Consider the following 15,127-nt stretch of genomic DNA (forward strand, 5'->3'; position numbering starts at 1 on the left):
GACAGAGGGAGGGAGGGGTGGACAGAGGGAGGGAGGGGCGGACAGAGGGAGGGAGGGGTGGACAGAGGGAGGGAGGGGTGGATAGAGGGAGGGAGGGAGAGGGGGACAGAAGGAGGGAGGGAGAGGGGGACAGAAGGAGGGAGGGAGGGGTGGATAGAGGGAGGGGTGGACAGAGGGAGGGAGGGAGGGCGGACAGAGGGAGAGAGGGAGGGGTGGACAGAGGGAGGGAGGGAGGGGCGGACAGAAGGAGGGAGGGAGAGGGGGACAGAAGGAGGGAGGGAGGGGTGGACAGAGGGAGGGAGGGAGGGCGGACAGAAGGAGAGGAGGGAGGGGTGGACAGAGGGAGGGAGGGAGGGAGGTAGGGGTGGACGGAGGGAGGGAGGGGTGACAGAGGGAGGGAGGGGTGGATAGAGGGAGGGAGGGCGGACAGAGGGAGGGAGGGGTGGACAGAGGGAGGGGTGGACAGAGGGAGGGGTGGACAGAGGGAGGGAGGGAGGGCGGACAGAAGGAGAGAGGGAGGGGTGGACAGAGGGAGGGAGGGGTGGATAGAGGGAGGGAGGGCGGACAGAGGGAGGGAGGGAGGGGTGGACAGAGGGAGGGGTGGACAGAGGGAGGGGTGGACAGAGGGAGGGAGGGAGGGCGGACAGAAGGAGAGAGGGAGGGGTGGACAGAGGGAGGGGTGGACAGAGGGAGGGAGGGAGGGCGGACAGAAGGAGAGAGGGAGGGGTGGACAGAGGGAGGGGTGGACAGAGGGAGGGAGGGAGGGCGGACAGAAGGAGAGAGGGAGGGGTGGACAGAGGGAGGGAGGGGTGGATAGAGGGAGGGAGGGCGGACAGAGGGAGGGAGGGAGGGGTGGACAGAGGGAGGGAGGGGTGGACAGAGGGAGGGAGGGAGGGCGGACAGAGGGAGAGAGGGAGGGGTGGACAGAGGGAGGGAGGGAGGGCGGACAGAGGGAGAGAGGGAGGGGTGGACAGAGGGAGGGGTGGACAGAGGGAGGGAGGGAGGGCGGACAGAGGGAGAGAGGGAGGGGTGGACAGAGGGAGGGAGGGAGGGGTGGACAGAGGGAGGGGTGGACAGAGGGAGGGAGGGGCGGACAGAAGGAGGGAGGGAGAGGGGGACAGAGGGAGGGAGGGAGAGGGGGACAGGGGGACAGAGGGACGGAGGGAGGGATGGACAGAGGGAGGGAGGGGCGGACAGAGGGAGGGAGGGGGAGGGGGACAGAGGGCGGGAGGGAGAGGTGGACAGAGGGATGGAGGGAGGGGTGGACGGAGGGAGGGAGGGAGGGAGGGAGGGAGGGAGGGAGGGAGGGAGGGAGGGAGGGAGGGAGGGAGAGGGGGACAGAGGGACGGAGGGAGGGGTGGACAGAGGGAGGGAGGGAGGGAGGGAGGGAGGGAGGTAGGTAGGGGTGGACGGAGGGAGGGAGGGGTGAACAGAGGGAGGGAGTGAGAGGGGGACAGAGGAAGAGCTAAAATGTCTGCTCACACTCTATCCTGTATTTTTCCATTTCCTGGACCTCGGCGATGGACTCCCGCAGGTCGTCAGTAAACTTCTTGCGGTCCTGGGGGTTGGGCGCGTTAAAGTTGATGAGCACTTTGATGTCGGCACCTGGTATGGCTGATGTAAGCTTGATTCCATTCCCGTAATCTGGACAAGAGAAAGAACAAGCGAACTAGAGAGAGACCTTTAAAACTAGGTCCATCGACCACAGATGAAGTTTAAAAGAACACGTTCCGAAAATCTGTCTGATGTTTTGAAAGTATAAACAGTGTCTCATTCCATCATCACAGGACGGTTAGATGTATTTCTATGGTAAATTAAACCCAGTGGGATGTACTATATACAGTGCATTCAGACAGTATTCAGACCAGTGAACTTTTTCCACATTTTGTTACTCTACAGCCTTATTCTAAAATTGATTAAATTATATATAATTTTCAATCTACACACAATATCCCATAATGACAAAGTTAAAACAGGTTTTTAGATATTTTTGAAAATTAAAAAATAGATAAAAACCTAAATAACTTATTTACATAAGTATTCAGATTCTTTGCTATGAGACTCAAACTTTAGCTCAGGTGCATCCTGTTTCCATTGATCATCCTGGAGATGTTTCTTCAACTTGGTTGGAGTCCACCTGTGGTAAATTCAATTGATTGGACATGATTTGGAAAGGCACACACCTGTCTATTTAAGGTCCCATAGTTGACAGTGCATGTTAGAGCAAAAACCAAGGAGGAATTGTCCGTAGAGCTCCGAGACAGATTGTGTCGAGGCACAGATCTGGGGAAGGATATCAAAAAAATGTCTTGAAGGTCCCCAAGAACACAGCGGCCTTAAATTCTCTCCCGGGCCAAATTGGGCAATCGGGAGAGAAGGGCCTTTGTCAGGGAGGTGACCAAGAACTCCATGGTCACTGACAGAGCTCAGTTCCTCTGAGGAGATTGGAGAAACTTCCAGAGGGACAACCATCTCTGCAGAACTCCACCAATCAGGCCTTTATGGTAGAGTGGCCAGACGGAGGCCACTCCTCAGTAAAAGGCAAATGACAGCTCATTTGGAGTTGGCCAAAAGGCACCTAAAGGACGCTGAACATAAGAAACCAGATTCTCTAGTCTGATAAACCAAGATTGAACTCTTTGGCCTGAATGTCAAGCATTACGTCTGGAGGAAACATGGCACCATCCCTACAGTGAAGCATGGTGGTGACAGCATCATGCTGTGAGGATGTTTTTCAGGGCAGGGACTGGGAGACTAGTCAGGATTGAGGGAAAGATGAATGGAGCAAAGTACAGAGAGATCCTTGATGAAAGCCTGCTCCAGAGCGGTCAGGAGCTCAGACTGGGGCGAAGGTTCACCTTCCAACAGGACAATGAACCTAAGCACACAGCCAAGACAACACAGCTCTGAACGTCCTTGAGCGGCCCAGCCAGAGCACAGACTTGAACCCAATCGAACATCTCTGGAGAGACCTGAAAATAGCTGTACAGCGATGCTCCCCATCCAACCTATTAGAGCTTGAGAAGATCTGCAGAGAAGAATGTGAGAAACTCCCCAAATACGGCTGAGGCAAGCTTTTAACGTCACACCCAAGAAGACTCGAGGCGGTCATTGCTGCCAAAGGTGCTTCAACAAATTACTGAGTAAAGGGTCTGAATACTTATGTAAATGTGATATTTAAGTTGACATTTTTTATAAATATGCTAAAAATGTAAAAATCCAGTTTTTGCTCCGTTATTATGGGTTATTGTGTGTAGATTGATGAGAAAAAACAATTTAATCAATTTCAGAATAAGGCTGGAAAAGATCAAGGGTCTGAATACTTTCCGAATGCACTTTAAGCATGCGGGGGCTAACACATTGGGGAGATGGTGAATTGGGAGTGAGAGGTCTGTGGCCCTTACGCTGGTTCTCAAACATCAGAACCTGCATCCCATACAGAGAGAAAGACTGCCTGAAGCTGTATGTCACAGAGTTCTTCTTCTTCTGGAAAATCTTTGTCACCTGCACCCAAATAAACACACAAACAAACACACAACCAAATACACAAGTTATACAGTGGGGGCAAGAAAGACAGAGAATTAAAAATAACTAAAAAGACTGGATCATTGTTGTTGCTGTGAGGCTAGAATGATCATATTCAGGACAGGATAGGAAAGAGGAAGGAGACGTACCACCAGAAGATCATTAAACAGGAAGATCTCCCGCTGGTGCAGGCCCAGCTTCTGGAGTTTGTTGGGGTCCGGCACTTCAAACAGCCGGCAGTAGCAGACCAGCCTGCGATGGGGCAGGGACAGCACCTAGAAGTCAAAACAACAACATTACTCCCTAACACTCAGAGGTCAGGCACTGAGCTCAGGCCACAAAGAAATATGACCCCAAAATAGAACAGTTTTTACTCCTTAAATACAGTTATATTTTGGGGTCATATTAGAAATGCACACACACACACACACACACACACACACACACACACACACACACACACACACACACACACACACACACACACACACACACACACACACACACACACACACACACACACACACACACACACACACAGCTATGCCAACAGGGAAATAAAAACGGAAACCATGAGGCTCCATTTTAGGATGATTTAGTGTGAGGAGTGCAAAGGAAACGGCTTTTAATGATGTCTGAATAGTGTGCTACAAACCCCCTGGTGCTGCTGTTTCTCCTTGTTACATTATTCATCCTAATGTATTCATTGTCGTTTGGAGAGGTGGTTTCACCACCCTACTTTGTTTGGGAATCAGGGGGACACAGAGTAATTAGACTAGGTTCCCTTAGACCATAACACATCTGTCATTTATTCCCTCAAACAATGTGCTCAATACCAGCAAATTAAAACTGTCTAAAACGGTCTGATTCATCCAATGAAAATTCATGAAAAGCAGGAGCTGGTAGATCCTTTTCCTGTAGAACAATATGATTATGTAAACAGTGTAATGTAGAACAATATGATTATGTAAACAGTGTAATGTAGAATAATATGATTATGTAAACAGTGTAATGTAGAACAATATGATTATGTAAACCGTGTAATGTAGAACAATATGATTATGTAAACAGTGTAATGTAGAACAATATGATTATGTAAACAGTGTAATGTAGAATAATATGATTATGTAAACAGTGTAATGTAGAACAATATGATTATGTAAACAGTAATGTAGAATAATATGATTATGTAAACAGTGTAATGTAAATAATATGATTATAGAAAACAGTGTCATGTAGAATAATTAGATTATGTAAACAGTGTCATGTAGAATAATATGATTATGTAAACAGTGTAATGTAGAATAATATGATTATTTAAACAGTGTAATGTAGAATAATATGATTATGTAAACAGTGTAATGTAGAATAATATGATTATGTAAACAGTGTAATGTAGAATAATATGATTATGTAAACAGTGTCATGTAGAATAATATGATTATGTAAACAGTGTAATGTAGAATAATATGATTATGTAAACGGTGTCATGTAGAATAATATGATTATGTAAACAGTGTAATGGCAGTGTCATGTAGAATAATATGATTATGTAAACAGTGTAATGGCAGTGTCATGTAGAATAATATGATTATGTAAACAGTGTAATGGCAGTGTAATGTAGAATAATACGATTATGTAAACAGTGTAATGGCAGTGTCATGTAGAATAATACGATTATGTAAACAGTGTAATGTAGAATAATATGATTATGTAAACAGTGTCATGGCAGTGTCATGTAGAATAATATGATTATTTAAACAGTGTAATGTAGAATAATATGATTATGTAAACAGTGTAATGTAGAATAATATGATTATGTAAACAGTGTCATGTAGAATAATATGATTATGTAAACAGTGTAATGGCAGTGTCATGTAGAACAATATGATTATGTAAACAGTGTAATGTAGAATAATATGATTATGTAAACAGTGTCATGTAGAATAATATGATTATGTAAACAGTGTCATGTAGAATAATATGATTATGTAAACAGTGTAATGTAGAATAATATGATAATTTAAACAGTGTAATGGCAGTGTCATGTAGAACAATATGATTATGTAAACAGTGTAATGTAGAATAATATGATTATTTAAACAGTGTAATGTAGAACAATATGATTATGTAAACAGTGTCATGCAGAATAATATGATTATTTAAACAGTGTAATGTAGAATAATATGATTATGTAAACAGTGTAATGTAGAATAATATGATTATTTAAACAGTGTAATGTAGAATAATATGATTATGTAAACAGTGTAATGGCAGTGTCATGTAGAATAATATGATTATGTAAACAGTGTAATGTAGAATAATATGATTATTTAAACAGTGTAATGGCAGTGTCATGTAGAATAATATGATTATGTAAACAGTGTAATGTAGAATAATATGATTATTTAAACAGTGTAATGTAGAATAATATGATTATGTAAACAGTGTAATGGCAGTGTCATGTAGAACAATATGATTATGTAAACAGTGTAATGTAGAATAATATGATTATGTAAACAGTGTAATGGCAGTGTAATGTAGAATAATATGATTATGTAAACAGTGTAATGGCAGTGTAATGTAGAATAATATGATTATGTAAACAGTGTAATGGCAGTGTCATGTAGAATAATATGATTATGTAAACAGTGTAATGTAGAATAATATGATTATGTAAACAGTGTCATGTAGAATAATATGATTATGTAAACAGTGTAATGTAGAATAATATCATTATGTAAACAGTGTAATGTAGAATAATATGATTATTTAAACAGTGTAATGTAGAACAATATGATTATGTAAACCGTGTCATGTAGAACAATATGATTATGTAAACAGTGTCATGTAGAATAATATGATTATGTAAACAGTGTAATGTAGAATAATATGATTATGTAAACAGTGTAATGTAGAATAATATGATTATGTAAACAGTGTCATGTAGAATAATATGATTATTTAAACAGTGTAATGTAGAATAATATGATTATGTAAACAGTGTAATGGCAGTGTCATGTAGAACAATATGATTATGTAAACAGTGTAATGTAGAATAATATGATTATGTAAACAGTGTAATGGCAGTGTAATGTAGAATAATATGATTATTTAAACAGTGTAATGTAGAATAATATGATTATGTAAACAGTGTAATGGCAGTGTCATGTAGAACAATATGATTATGTAAACAGTGTAATGTAGAATAATATGATTATTTAAACAGTGTAATGTAGAATAATATGATTATTTAAACAGTGTAATGTAGAATAATATGATTATGTAAACAGTGTCATGTAGAATAATATGATTATGTAAACAGTGTCATGTAGAATAATATGATTATGTAAACAGTGTAATGGCAGTGTCATGTAGAATAATATGATTATGTAAACAGTGTAATGTAGAATAATATGATTATGTAAACAGTGTAATGGCAGTGTAATGTAGAATAATATGATTATGTAAACAGTGTAATGTAGAATAATATGATAATTTAAACAGTGTAATGGCAGTGTCATGTAGAATAATATGATTATGTAAACAGTGTAATGGCAGTGTAATGTAGAATAATATGATTATGTAAACAGTGTAATGTAGAATAATATGATTATTTAAACAGTGTAATGTAGAATAATATGATTATGTAAACAGTGTAATGGCAGTGTCATGTAGAACAATATGATTATGTAAACAGTGTAATGTAGAATAATATGATTATGTAAACAGTGTAATGGCAGTGTCATGTAGAACAATATGATTATGTAAACAGTGTAATGTAGAATAATATGATTATTTAAACAGTGTAATGTAGAATAATATGATTATGTAAACAGTGTAATGGCAGTGTCATGTAGAACAATATGATTATGTAAACAGTGTAATGTAGAATAATATGATTATGTAAACAGTGTAATGGCAGTGTAATGTAGAATAATATGATTATGTAAACAGTGTAATGGCAGTGTAATGTAGAATAATATGATTATGTAAACAGTGTAATGGCAGTGTCATGTAGAATAATATGATTATGTAAACAGTGTAATGTAGAATAATATGATTATGTAAACAGTGTCATGTAGAATAATATGATTATGTAAACAGTGTAATGTAGAATAATATCATTATGTAAACAGTGTAATGACAGTGTCATGTAGAACAATATGATTATGTAAACAGTGTAATGTAGAATAATATGATTATGTAAACAGTGTCATGTAGAATAATATGATTATGTAAACAGTGTCATGTAGAATAATATGATTATGTAAACAGTGTCATGTAGAATAATATGATTATGTAAACAGTGTCATGTAGAACAATATGATTATGTAAACCGTGTAATGTAGAACAATATGATTATGTAAACAGTGTAATGTAGGATAATATGATTATGTAAACAGTGTAATGTAGAATAATATGATTATGTAAACAGTGTCATGTAGAATAATATGATTATTTAAACAGTGTAATGTAGAATAATATGATTATGTAAACAGTGTAATGGCAGTGTCATGTAGAACAATATGATTATGTAAACAGTGTAATGTAGAATAATATGATTATGTAAACAGTGTAATGGCAGTGTCATGTAGAACAATATGATTATGTAAACAGTGTAATGTAGAATAATATGATTATGTAAACAGTGTAATGTAGAATAATATGATTATTTAAACAGTGTAATGGCAGTGTCATGTAGAACAATATGATTATGTAAACAGTGTAATGTAGAATAATATGATTATTTAAACAGTGTAATGTAGAATAATATGATTATTTAAACAGTGTCATGTAGAATAATATGATTATGTAAACAGTGTAATGTAGAATAATATGATTATTTAAACAGTGTCATGTAGAATAATATGATTATGTAAACAGTGTAATGTAGAATAATATGATTATGTAAACAGTGTAATGTAGAATAATATGATTATGTAAACAGTGTCATGTAGAATAATATGATTATTTAAACAGTGTAATGTAGAATAATATGATTATGTAAACAGTGTAATGTAGAATAATATGATTATGTAAACAGTGTAATGTAGAATAATATGATTATGTAAACAGTGTCATGTAGAATAATATGATTATTTAAACAGTGTAATGTAGAATAATATGATTATGTAAACAGTGTAATGTAGAATAATATGATTATGTAAACAGTGTAATGTAGAATAATATGATTATGTAAACAGTGTAATGTAGAATAATATGATTATGTAAACCGTGTCATGTAGAACAATATGATTATGTAAACAGTGTAATGGCAGTGTCATGTAGAATAATATGATTATGTAAACAGTGTAATGTAGAATAATATGATTATTTAAACAGTGTAATGGCAGTGTCATGTAGAACAATATGATTATGTAAACAGTGTAATGTAGAATAATATGATTATGTAAACAGTGTCATGTAGAATAATATGATTATGTAAACAGTGTCATGTAGAATAATATGATTATGTAAACAGTGTAATGGCAGTGTCATGTAGAATAATATGATTATGTAAACAGTGTAATGTAAAATAATATGATTATGTAAACAGTGTCATGTAGAATAATATGATTATGTAAACAGTGTCATGTAGAATAATATGATTATGTAAACAGTGTAATGGCAGTGTCATGTAGAATAATATGATTATGTAAACAGTGTAATGGCAGTGTCATGTAGAATAATATGATTATGTAAACAGTGTCATGTAGAATAATATGATTATGTAAACAGTGTCATGTAGAATAATATGATAATTTAAACAGTGTAATGGCAGTGTCATGTAGAATAATATGATTATGTAAACAGTGTAATGTAGAATAATATGATTATGTAAACAGTGTAATGTAGAATAATATGATTATGTAAACAGTGTCATGTAGAATAATATGATTATGTAAACAGTGTAATGTAGAATAATATGATTATGTAAACAGTGTAATGTAGAACAATATGATTATGTAAACAGTGTAATGGCAGTGTCATGTAGAATAATATGATTATGTAAACAGTGTAATGTAGAATAATATGATTATGTAAACAGTGTAATGTAGAATAATATGATTATGTAAACAGTGTCATGTAGAATAATATGATTATGTAAACAGTGTAATGTAGAATAATATGATTATGTAAACAGTGTAATGTAGAACAATATGATTATGTAAACAGTGTAATGGCAGTGTCATGTAGAATAATATGATTATTTAAACAGTGTAATGTAGAATAATATGATTATGTAAACAGTGTCATGTAGAATAATATGATTATGTAAACAGTGTCATGTAGAATAATATGATTATTTAAACAGTGTAATGTAGAATAATATGATTATTTAAACAGTGTAATGTAGAATAATATGATTATGTAAACAGTGTAATGGCAGTGTCATGTAGAATAATATGATTATGTAAACAGTGTCATGTAGAATAATATGATTATGTAAACAGTGTCATGTAGAATAATATGATTATGTAAACAGTGTCATGTAGAACAATATGATTATGTAAACAGTGTAATGTAGAATAATATGATTATGTAAACAGTGTAATGTAGAATAATATGATTATTTAAACAGTGTAATGTAGAATAATATGATTATTTAAACAGTGTAATGTAGAATAATATGATTATGTAAACAGTGTAATGGCAGTGTCATGTAGAACAATATGATTATGTAAACAGTGTAATGGCAGTAGAACAGAAGCCTGCAAGCATATAGGTTACAGAAGTTACATCGTTTATTATTCTCCTAAATATATTCAGAACAATCTTTCAGCACTTCTCGCCCCTAAAACATTCATGACTAATAATACCCACTCTAACAAATGCCCTCTGTCTGTGTGAGGCTTCTGTGTGTGTGTGTGTGTGTGTGTGTGTGTGTGTGTGTGTGTGTGCGTGCGGCGTCTGTGTGGTCTGTTCCTGGCAGTCATATATGCCTGGCTCAGCATACAGTGAGTAAATACTGCAGCTCACTAGCACCTAGGAATTTATATGTGTTGACTCTGTCTACAGGAGCATCAAAAGAGATCCTGCTCATCTCAGTAATAGGTGTGGGCTTTCAGGGGAAAGTAGACCCTTAATCCAACTAACGTAGTCTGAAACAACAAGTATCTACAGGACTTGGATGATTTTAGGCATCCTGATACAGTAAGACTGGGTGATGGTAGTTTAGGCCTAACACTAAATACAAGTACAGTCAGGGCCATCATTATTGGCACCCTTGATGAAGATGAGCAAAAAAAGGCTGTATAACATAAATAACACAAATACTGAGCTAGCTTGTATGTTAAAAAAGTTAGAAAATTATATATTTTTAATACTAATAGAATTGCTCATCTCGTCGCTGGACTTGAATCCCATTGAAAACCTGTGGTTCGAATTGAAGAGGGCAGTTCATAAGCACAGATTCTGTATGGAGGAATGATCTAAGATCCCTCCAAATGTGTTCTCCAAATCTTAAAAAACATTTTAGAAAAAGGCTCAGTGTCGTTATCTTCGCAAGGCGAGGGCATTGGAGTATTGAAAACAGGGGTTCCAATCATTTTTACCCCTTTCTCATAGCAATTGTATTAGTATAAAATAATATAATTTCAAAAATTTTGGAGCACACAATATACTTCAGCATTTGTATTATTTATCTTATACAGTCTTTGTTGCTCATCTTCATCAAGGGTGCCAATAATGATGGAGCTGACTGTACATGCATAGCCCTGACTTACATATAAATTGTGGGTGAGAAATTAAACTCAACAAAAAAAGAAACGTCCTCTCACTGTCAACTGCGTTTATTTTCAGCAAACTTAATGTGTGTAAATATTTGTATGAACATAACAAGATTCAACAACATAAACTAAACAAGTTCCACAGACATGTGACTTACAGAAATGGAATAATGTGTCCCTGAACAAAGGGGTGGTCAAAATCAAAAGTAACAGTCAGTATCTGGTGTGGCCACCAGTTGCATTAAGTACTGCAGTGCATCTCCTCCTCATGTACTGCACCAGATTTGCTTTGAGATGTTACCCCACTCTTCCACCAAGGCACCTGCAAGTTCCCAGACATTTCTGGGGGGAATGGCCCTAGCCCTCACCCTCCGATTAAAATAGGTTCCAGACGTGCTCAATGGGATTGAGATCCGGGCTCATCGCTGGCCATGGCAGAACACTGACATTCCTGTCTTGCAGGAAAATACTCACAGAAAGAGCAGTATAGCTGGTGGCATTGTCATGCTGGAGGGTCATGTTAGGATGAGCCTGCAGGAAGGGTACCACATGAGGGAGGAGGATGTCTTCTCTGTAACGCACAGCGTTGGGATTGTCTGCAATGACAACAAGCTCAGTCCGATGATGCTGTGCCACACCGCCCCAGACCATGACGGACCCTCCACCTCCAAATCGATTCCATTCCAGAGTACAGGACTCGGTGTAACGCTCATTCCTTCGACGATAAACGCGAATCAGACCATCACCCCTGGTGAGACAAAACCGCGACTTGTCAGTGAAGAGCACTTTTTGTCAGTCCTGTCTGGTCCAGCAACGGTGGGTTTGTGCCCATAGGCGACTTTGTTGCCGGTGATGTCTGGTGAGGACCTGCCTTACAACAGGCCTACAAGCCCTCAGTCCAGCCTTTCTCAGCCTATTGCGGACAGTCTAAGCACTAATGGAGGAATTGTGCGTTCTTGGTGTAACTCGCAGGTGTGATGTTCGGATGTACTGATCCTGTGCAGGTGCTGTTACACGTAGTCTGCCACTGCGAGGACGATCAGCTGTCCGCCCCGTCTCCCTGTAGTGCTGTCATAGGCATCTCACAGTACGGACATTGCAATTTATTGCCCTGGCCATATCTGCAGTCCTCATGCCTCCTTGCAGCATGCATAAGGCATGTTCACGCAGATGAGCAGGGATCCTGGGCATCTTTCTTTTGGTGTTTTTCAGAGTCAGTAGAAAGGCCTCTTTAGTGTCCTAAGTTTTCAGAACTGTAACCTTAATTGTCTACCGTCTGTAAGCTGTTCGTGTCTTAACGACCATTCCACAGGTGCATGTTCATCAATTGTTTATGGTTCATTGAACAAGCATGGGACACAGTGTTAAAACCCTTTACAATGAAGATCTGTGAAGTTATTTGGATTTTACAAATTATCTTTGAAAGACAGGGTCCTGAAAAAGTTACGTTTCTTTTTTTGCAGAGTTTATATGGTTGTTACTAGGGCTGTGGCAGTCACAAAATTTTGTCAACCGGTGATTGTCAAACAAATAAATGTCGGTCTCACGGTAATTGACCGTTAATTAGCATAAACACGTTTAGCATCTCCTGGCTTCCACATAGCCTACAAGCCCCTGATGCAGACCTTTAGAACATCTACACTTAAAAAAGTCTAATAACAGTCTATCACAGTGCCATCCGTTTTGTCACCAAAGCCCCATATACTACTGCACCTGTACATAGCCCCTCTATAAATAGCCCAAAAACTACCTCTTCCCCTACTGTATTTATTTATTTTGCTCCTTTGCACCCCAGTATTTCTACTTTGCACACTCATCTACTGAAATAGGGTGCAGGCCAGGCAGCAGGCTGTTAGCCAACCTGCCAGCTTAGTGGAGTCTGCCACTAGCATAATCAGTGTAGTCAGCTCAGCTATCCCCATTGAGACCGTGTCTGTGCCTCGACCTGGGTTGGGCAAAACTAAACATGGCGGTGTTCGCCTTAGCAATCTCTCTAGGATAAAGACCTCCTCCATTCCTGTCATTATTGAAAGAGATCGTGATACCTCACATCTCAAAATAGGGCTACTTAATGTTAGATCCCTTACTTCAAAGGCAATTATAGTCAATGAACTAATCACTGATCATAATCTTGATGTGATTGGCCTGACTGAAACATGGCTTAAGCCTGATGAATTTATTGTGTTAAATGAGGCCTCACCTCCTGGTTACACTAGTGACCACATCACCCGTGCATCCCGCAAATGCGGAGGTGTTGCTAACATTTGCGATAGCAAATTTCAATTTACAAACAAAAAATGATGTTTTCGTCTTTTGAGCTTCTAGTCATGAAATCTATGCAGCCTACTCAATCACCTTTTATAGCTACTGTTTACAGGCCTCCTGGGCCATATACAGCGTTCCTCATTGAGTTCCCTGAATTCCTATCGGACCTTGTAGTCATAGCAGATAATATTCAAATTTTTGGTGACTTTAACATGGAAAAGTCCACAGACCCATTCCAAAAGGCTTTCGGAGCCATCATCGACTCAGTGGGTTTTGTCCAACACGTCTCTGGACCTACTCACTGTCACAGTCATACTCTGGACCTAGTTTTGTCCCATGGAATAAATGTTGTGGATCTTAATGTTTTTCCTCATTATCCTGGACCACCATTTTATGTTTGCAATTGCAACAAATAATCTGCCCAGACCCCAACCAAGGAGCTTCAAAAGTCATGCTATAAATTCACAGACAACACAAAGATTCCTTGATGCCCTTCCAGACTCCCTCTGCCTACCCAAGGACGTCAGAGGACAAAAATCAGTTAACCACCTAACTGAGGAACTCAATTTAACCTTGCACAATACCCTAGATGCAGTTGCACCCCTAAAAACATTTCTCATAAGAAACTAGCTCCCTGGTATACAGAAAATACCCGAGCTCTGAAGCAAGCTTCCAGAAAATTGGAACGGAAATGGCGCCACATCAAACTGGAAGTCTTCCGACTAGCTTGGAAAGACAGTAGCGTGCAGTATCGAAGAGCCCTCGCTGCTGCTCCATCATCCTATTTTTCCAACTTAATTGAGGAAAATAAGAACAATCCGAAATTTCCTTTTGGTACTGTCACAAAGCTAACTAAAAAGCAGCATTCCCCAAGTGAGGATAGCTTTCACTTCAGCAGTAATAAATTCATGAACTTCTTTGAGGAAAATATCATAATTATTAGAAAGCAAATGACGGACTCCTCTTTAAATCTGCGTATTCCTTCAAAGCTCAGTTGTCCTGAGTCTGCACAACTCTGCCAGGTCCTAGGATCAAGAGACACTCAAGTGTTTTAGTACTATATCTATTGACACAATGATGAAAATAATCATGGCCTCTAAACCTTCAGGCTGCATACTGGACCCTATTCCAACTAAACTACTGAAAGAGCTGCTTCCTGTGCTTGGCCCTCCTATGCTGAACATAATAAACCACTCTCTATCCACCGGATGTGTACAAACTCACTAAAAGTGGCAGTAATAAACCCTCTCTTGAAAAAGCCTAACCTTGACCCAGAAAATATAAAAAACTATCGGCCGATATTGGATCTTCCATTCCTCTCAAAAATTTTAGAAAAGGCTGTTGCGCAGCCACTCACTGCCTTCCTGAAGACAAACAATGTATACGAAATGTCCTCAGTCTGGTTTTAGACCCCATCATAGCACTGAGACTGCACTTGTGAAGGTGGTAAATTATCTTTTAATGGCATCAGCCCGAGGCTCTGCATCTGTCCTCGTGCTCCTAGACCATAGTGCTGCTTTTGATACCATCGATCACCCCATTCTTTTGGAAAGATTGGAAACCCAAATTGGTCTACACGGACAAGTTCTGGCCTGGTTTAGATC

At 38.8% G+C, this 15,127-nt stretch overlaps 1 protein-coding gene across 9 annotated transcripts in view; it reads right to left on the reverse strand.

Annotated features, from left to right (window-relative positions):
• Positions 1-15,127, reverse strand: part of LOC110492417 (IQ motif and SEC7 domain-containing protein 1) — a 244,928-nt gene that overhangs the window by 9,388 nt on the left and 220,413 nt on the right. For all 9 annotated transcript variants that reach the window (XM_021566717.2, XM_021566720.2, XM_021566722.2 and 6 more), the window contains 3 exons: positions 3,675-3,800; positions 3,405-3,504; positions 1,483-1,644 (listed from right to left, as the gene is read on the reverse strand). In XM_021566717.2, coding sequence (XP_021422392.1) covers positions 1,483-1,644; positions 3,405-3,504; positions 3,675-3,800 — 388 coding nt within the window. The remainder of the gene's footprint in view (positions 1-1,482; positions 1,645-3,404; positions 3,505-3,674; positions 3,801-15,127) is intronic.

This window comes from Oncorhynchus mykiss, chromosome 16, assembly GCF_013265735.2.
Source record: "Oncorhynchus mykiss isolate Arlee chromosome 16, USDA_OmykA_1.1, whole genome shotgun sequence".
Classification (NCBI taxonomy): domain Eukaryota; kingdom Metazoa; phylum Chordata; class Actinopteri; order Salmoniformes; family Salmonidae; genus Oncorhynchus; species Oncorhynchus mykiss.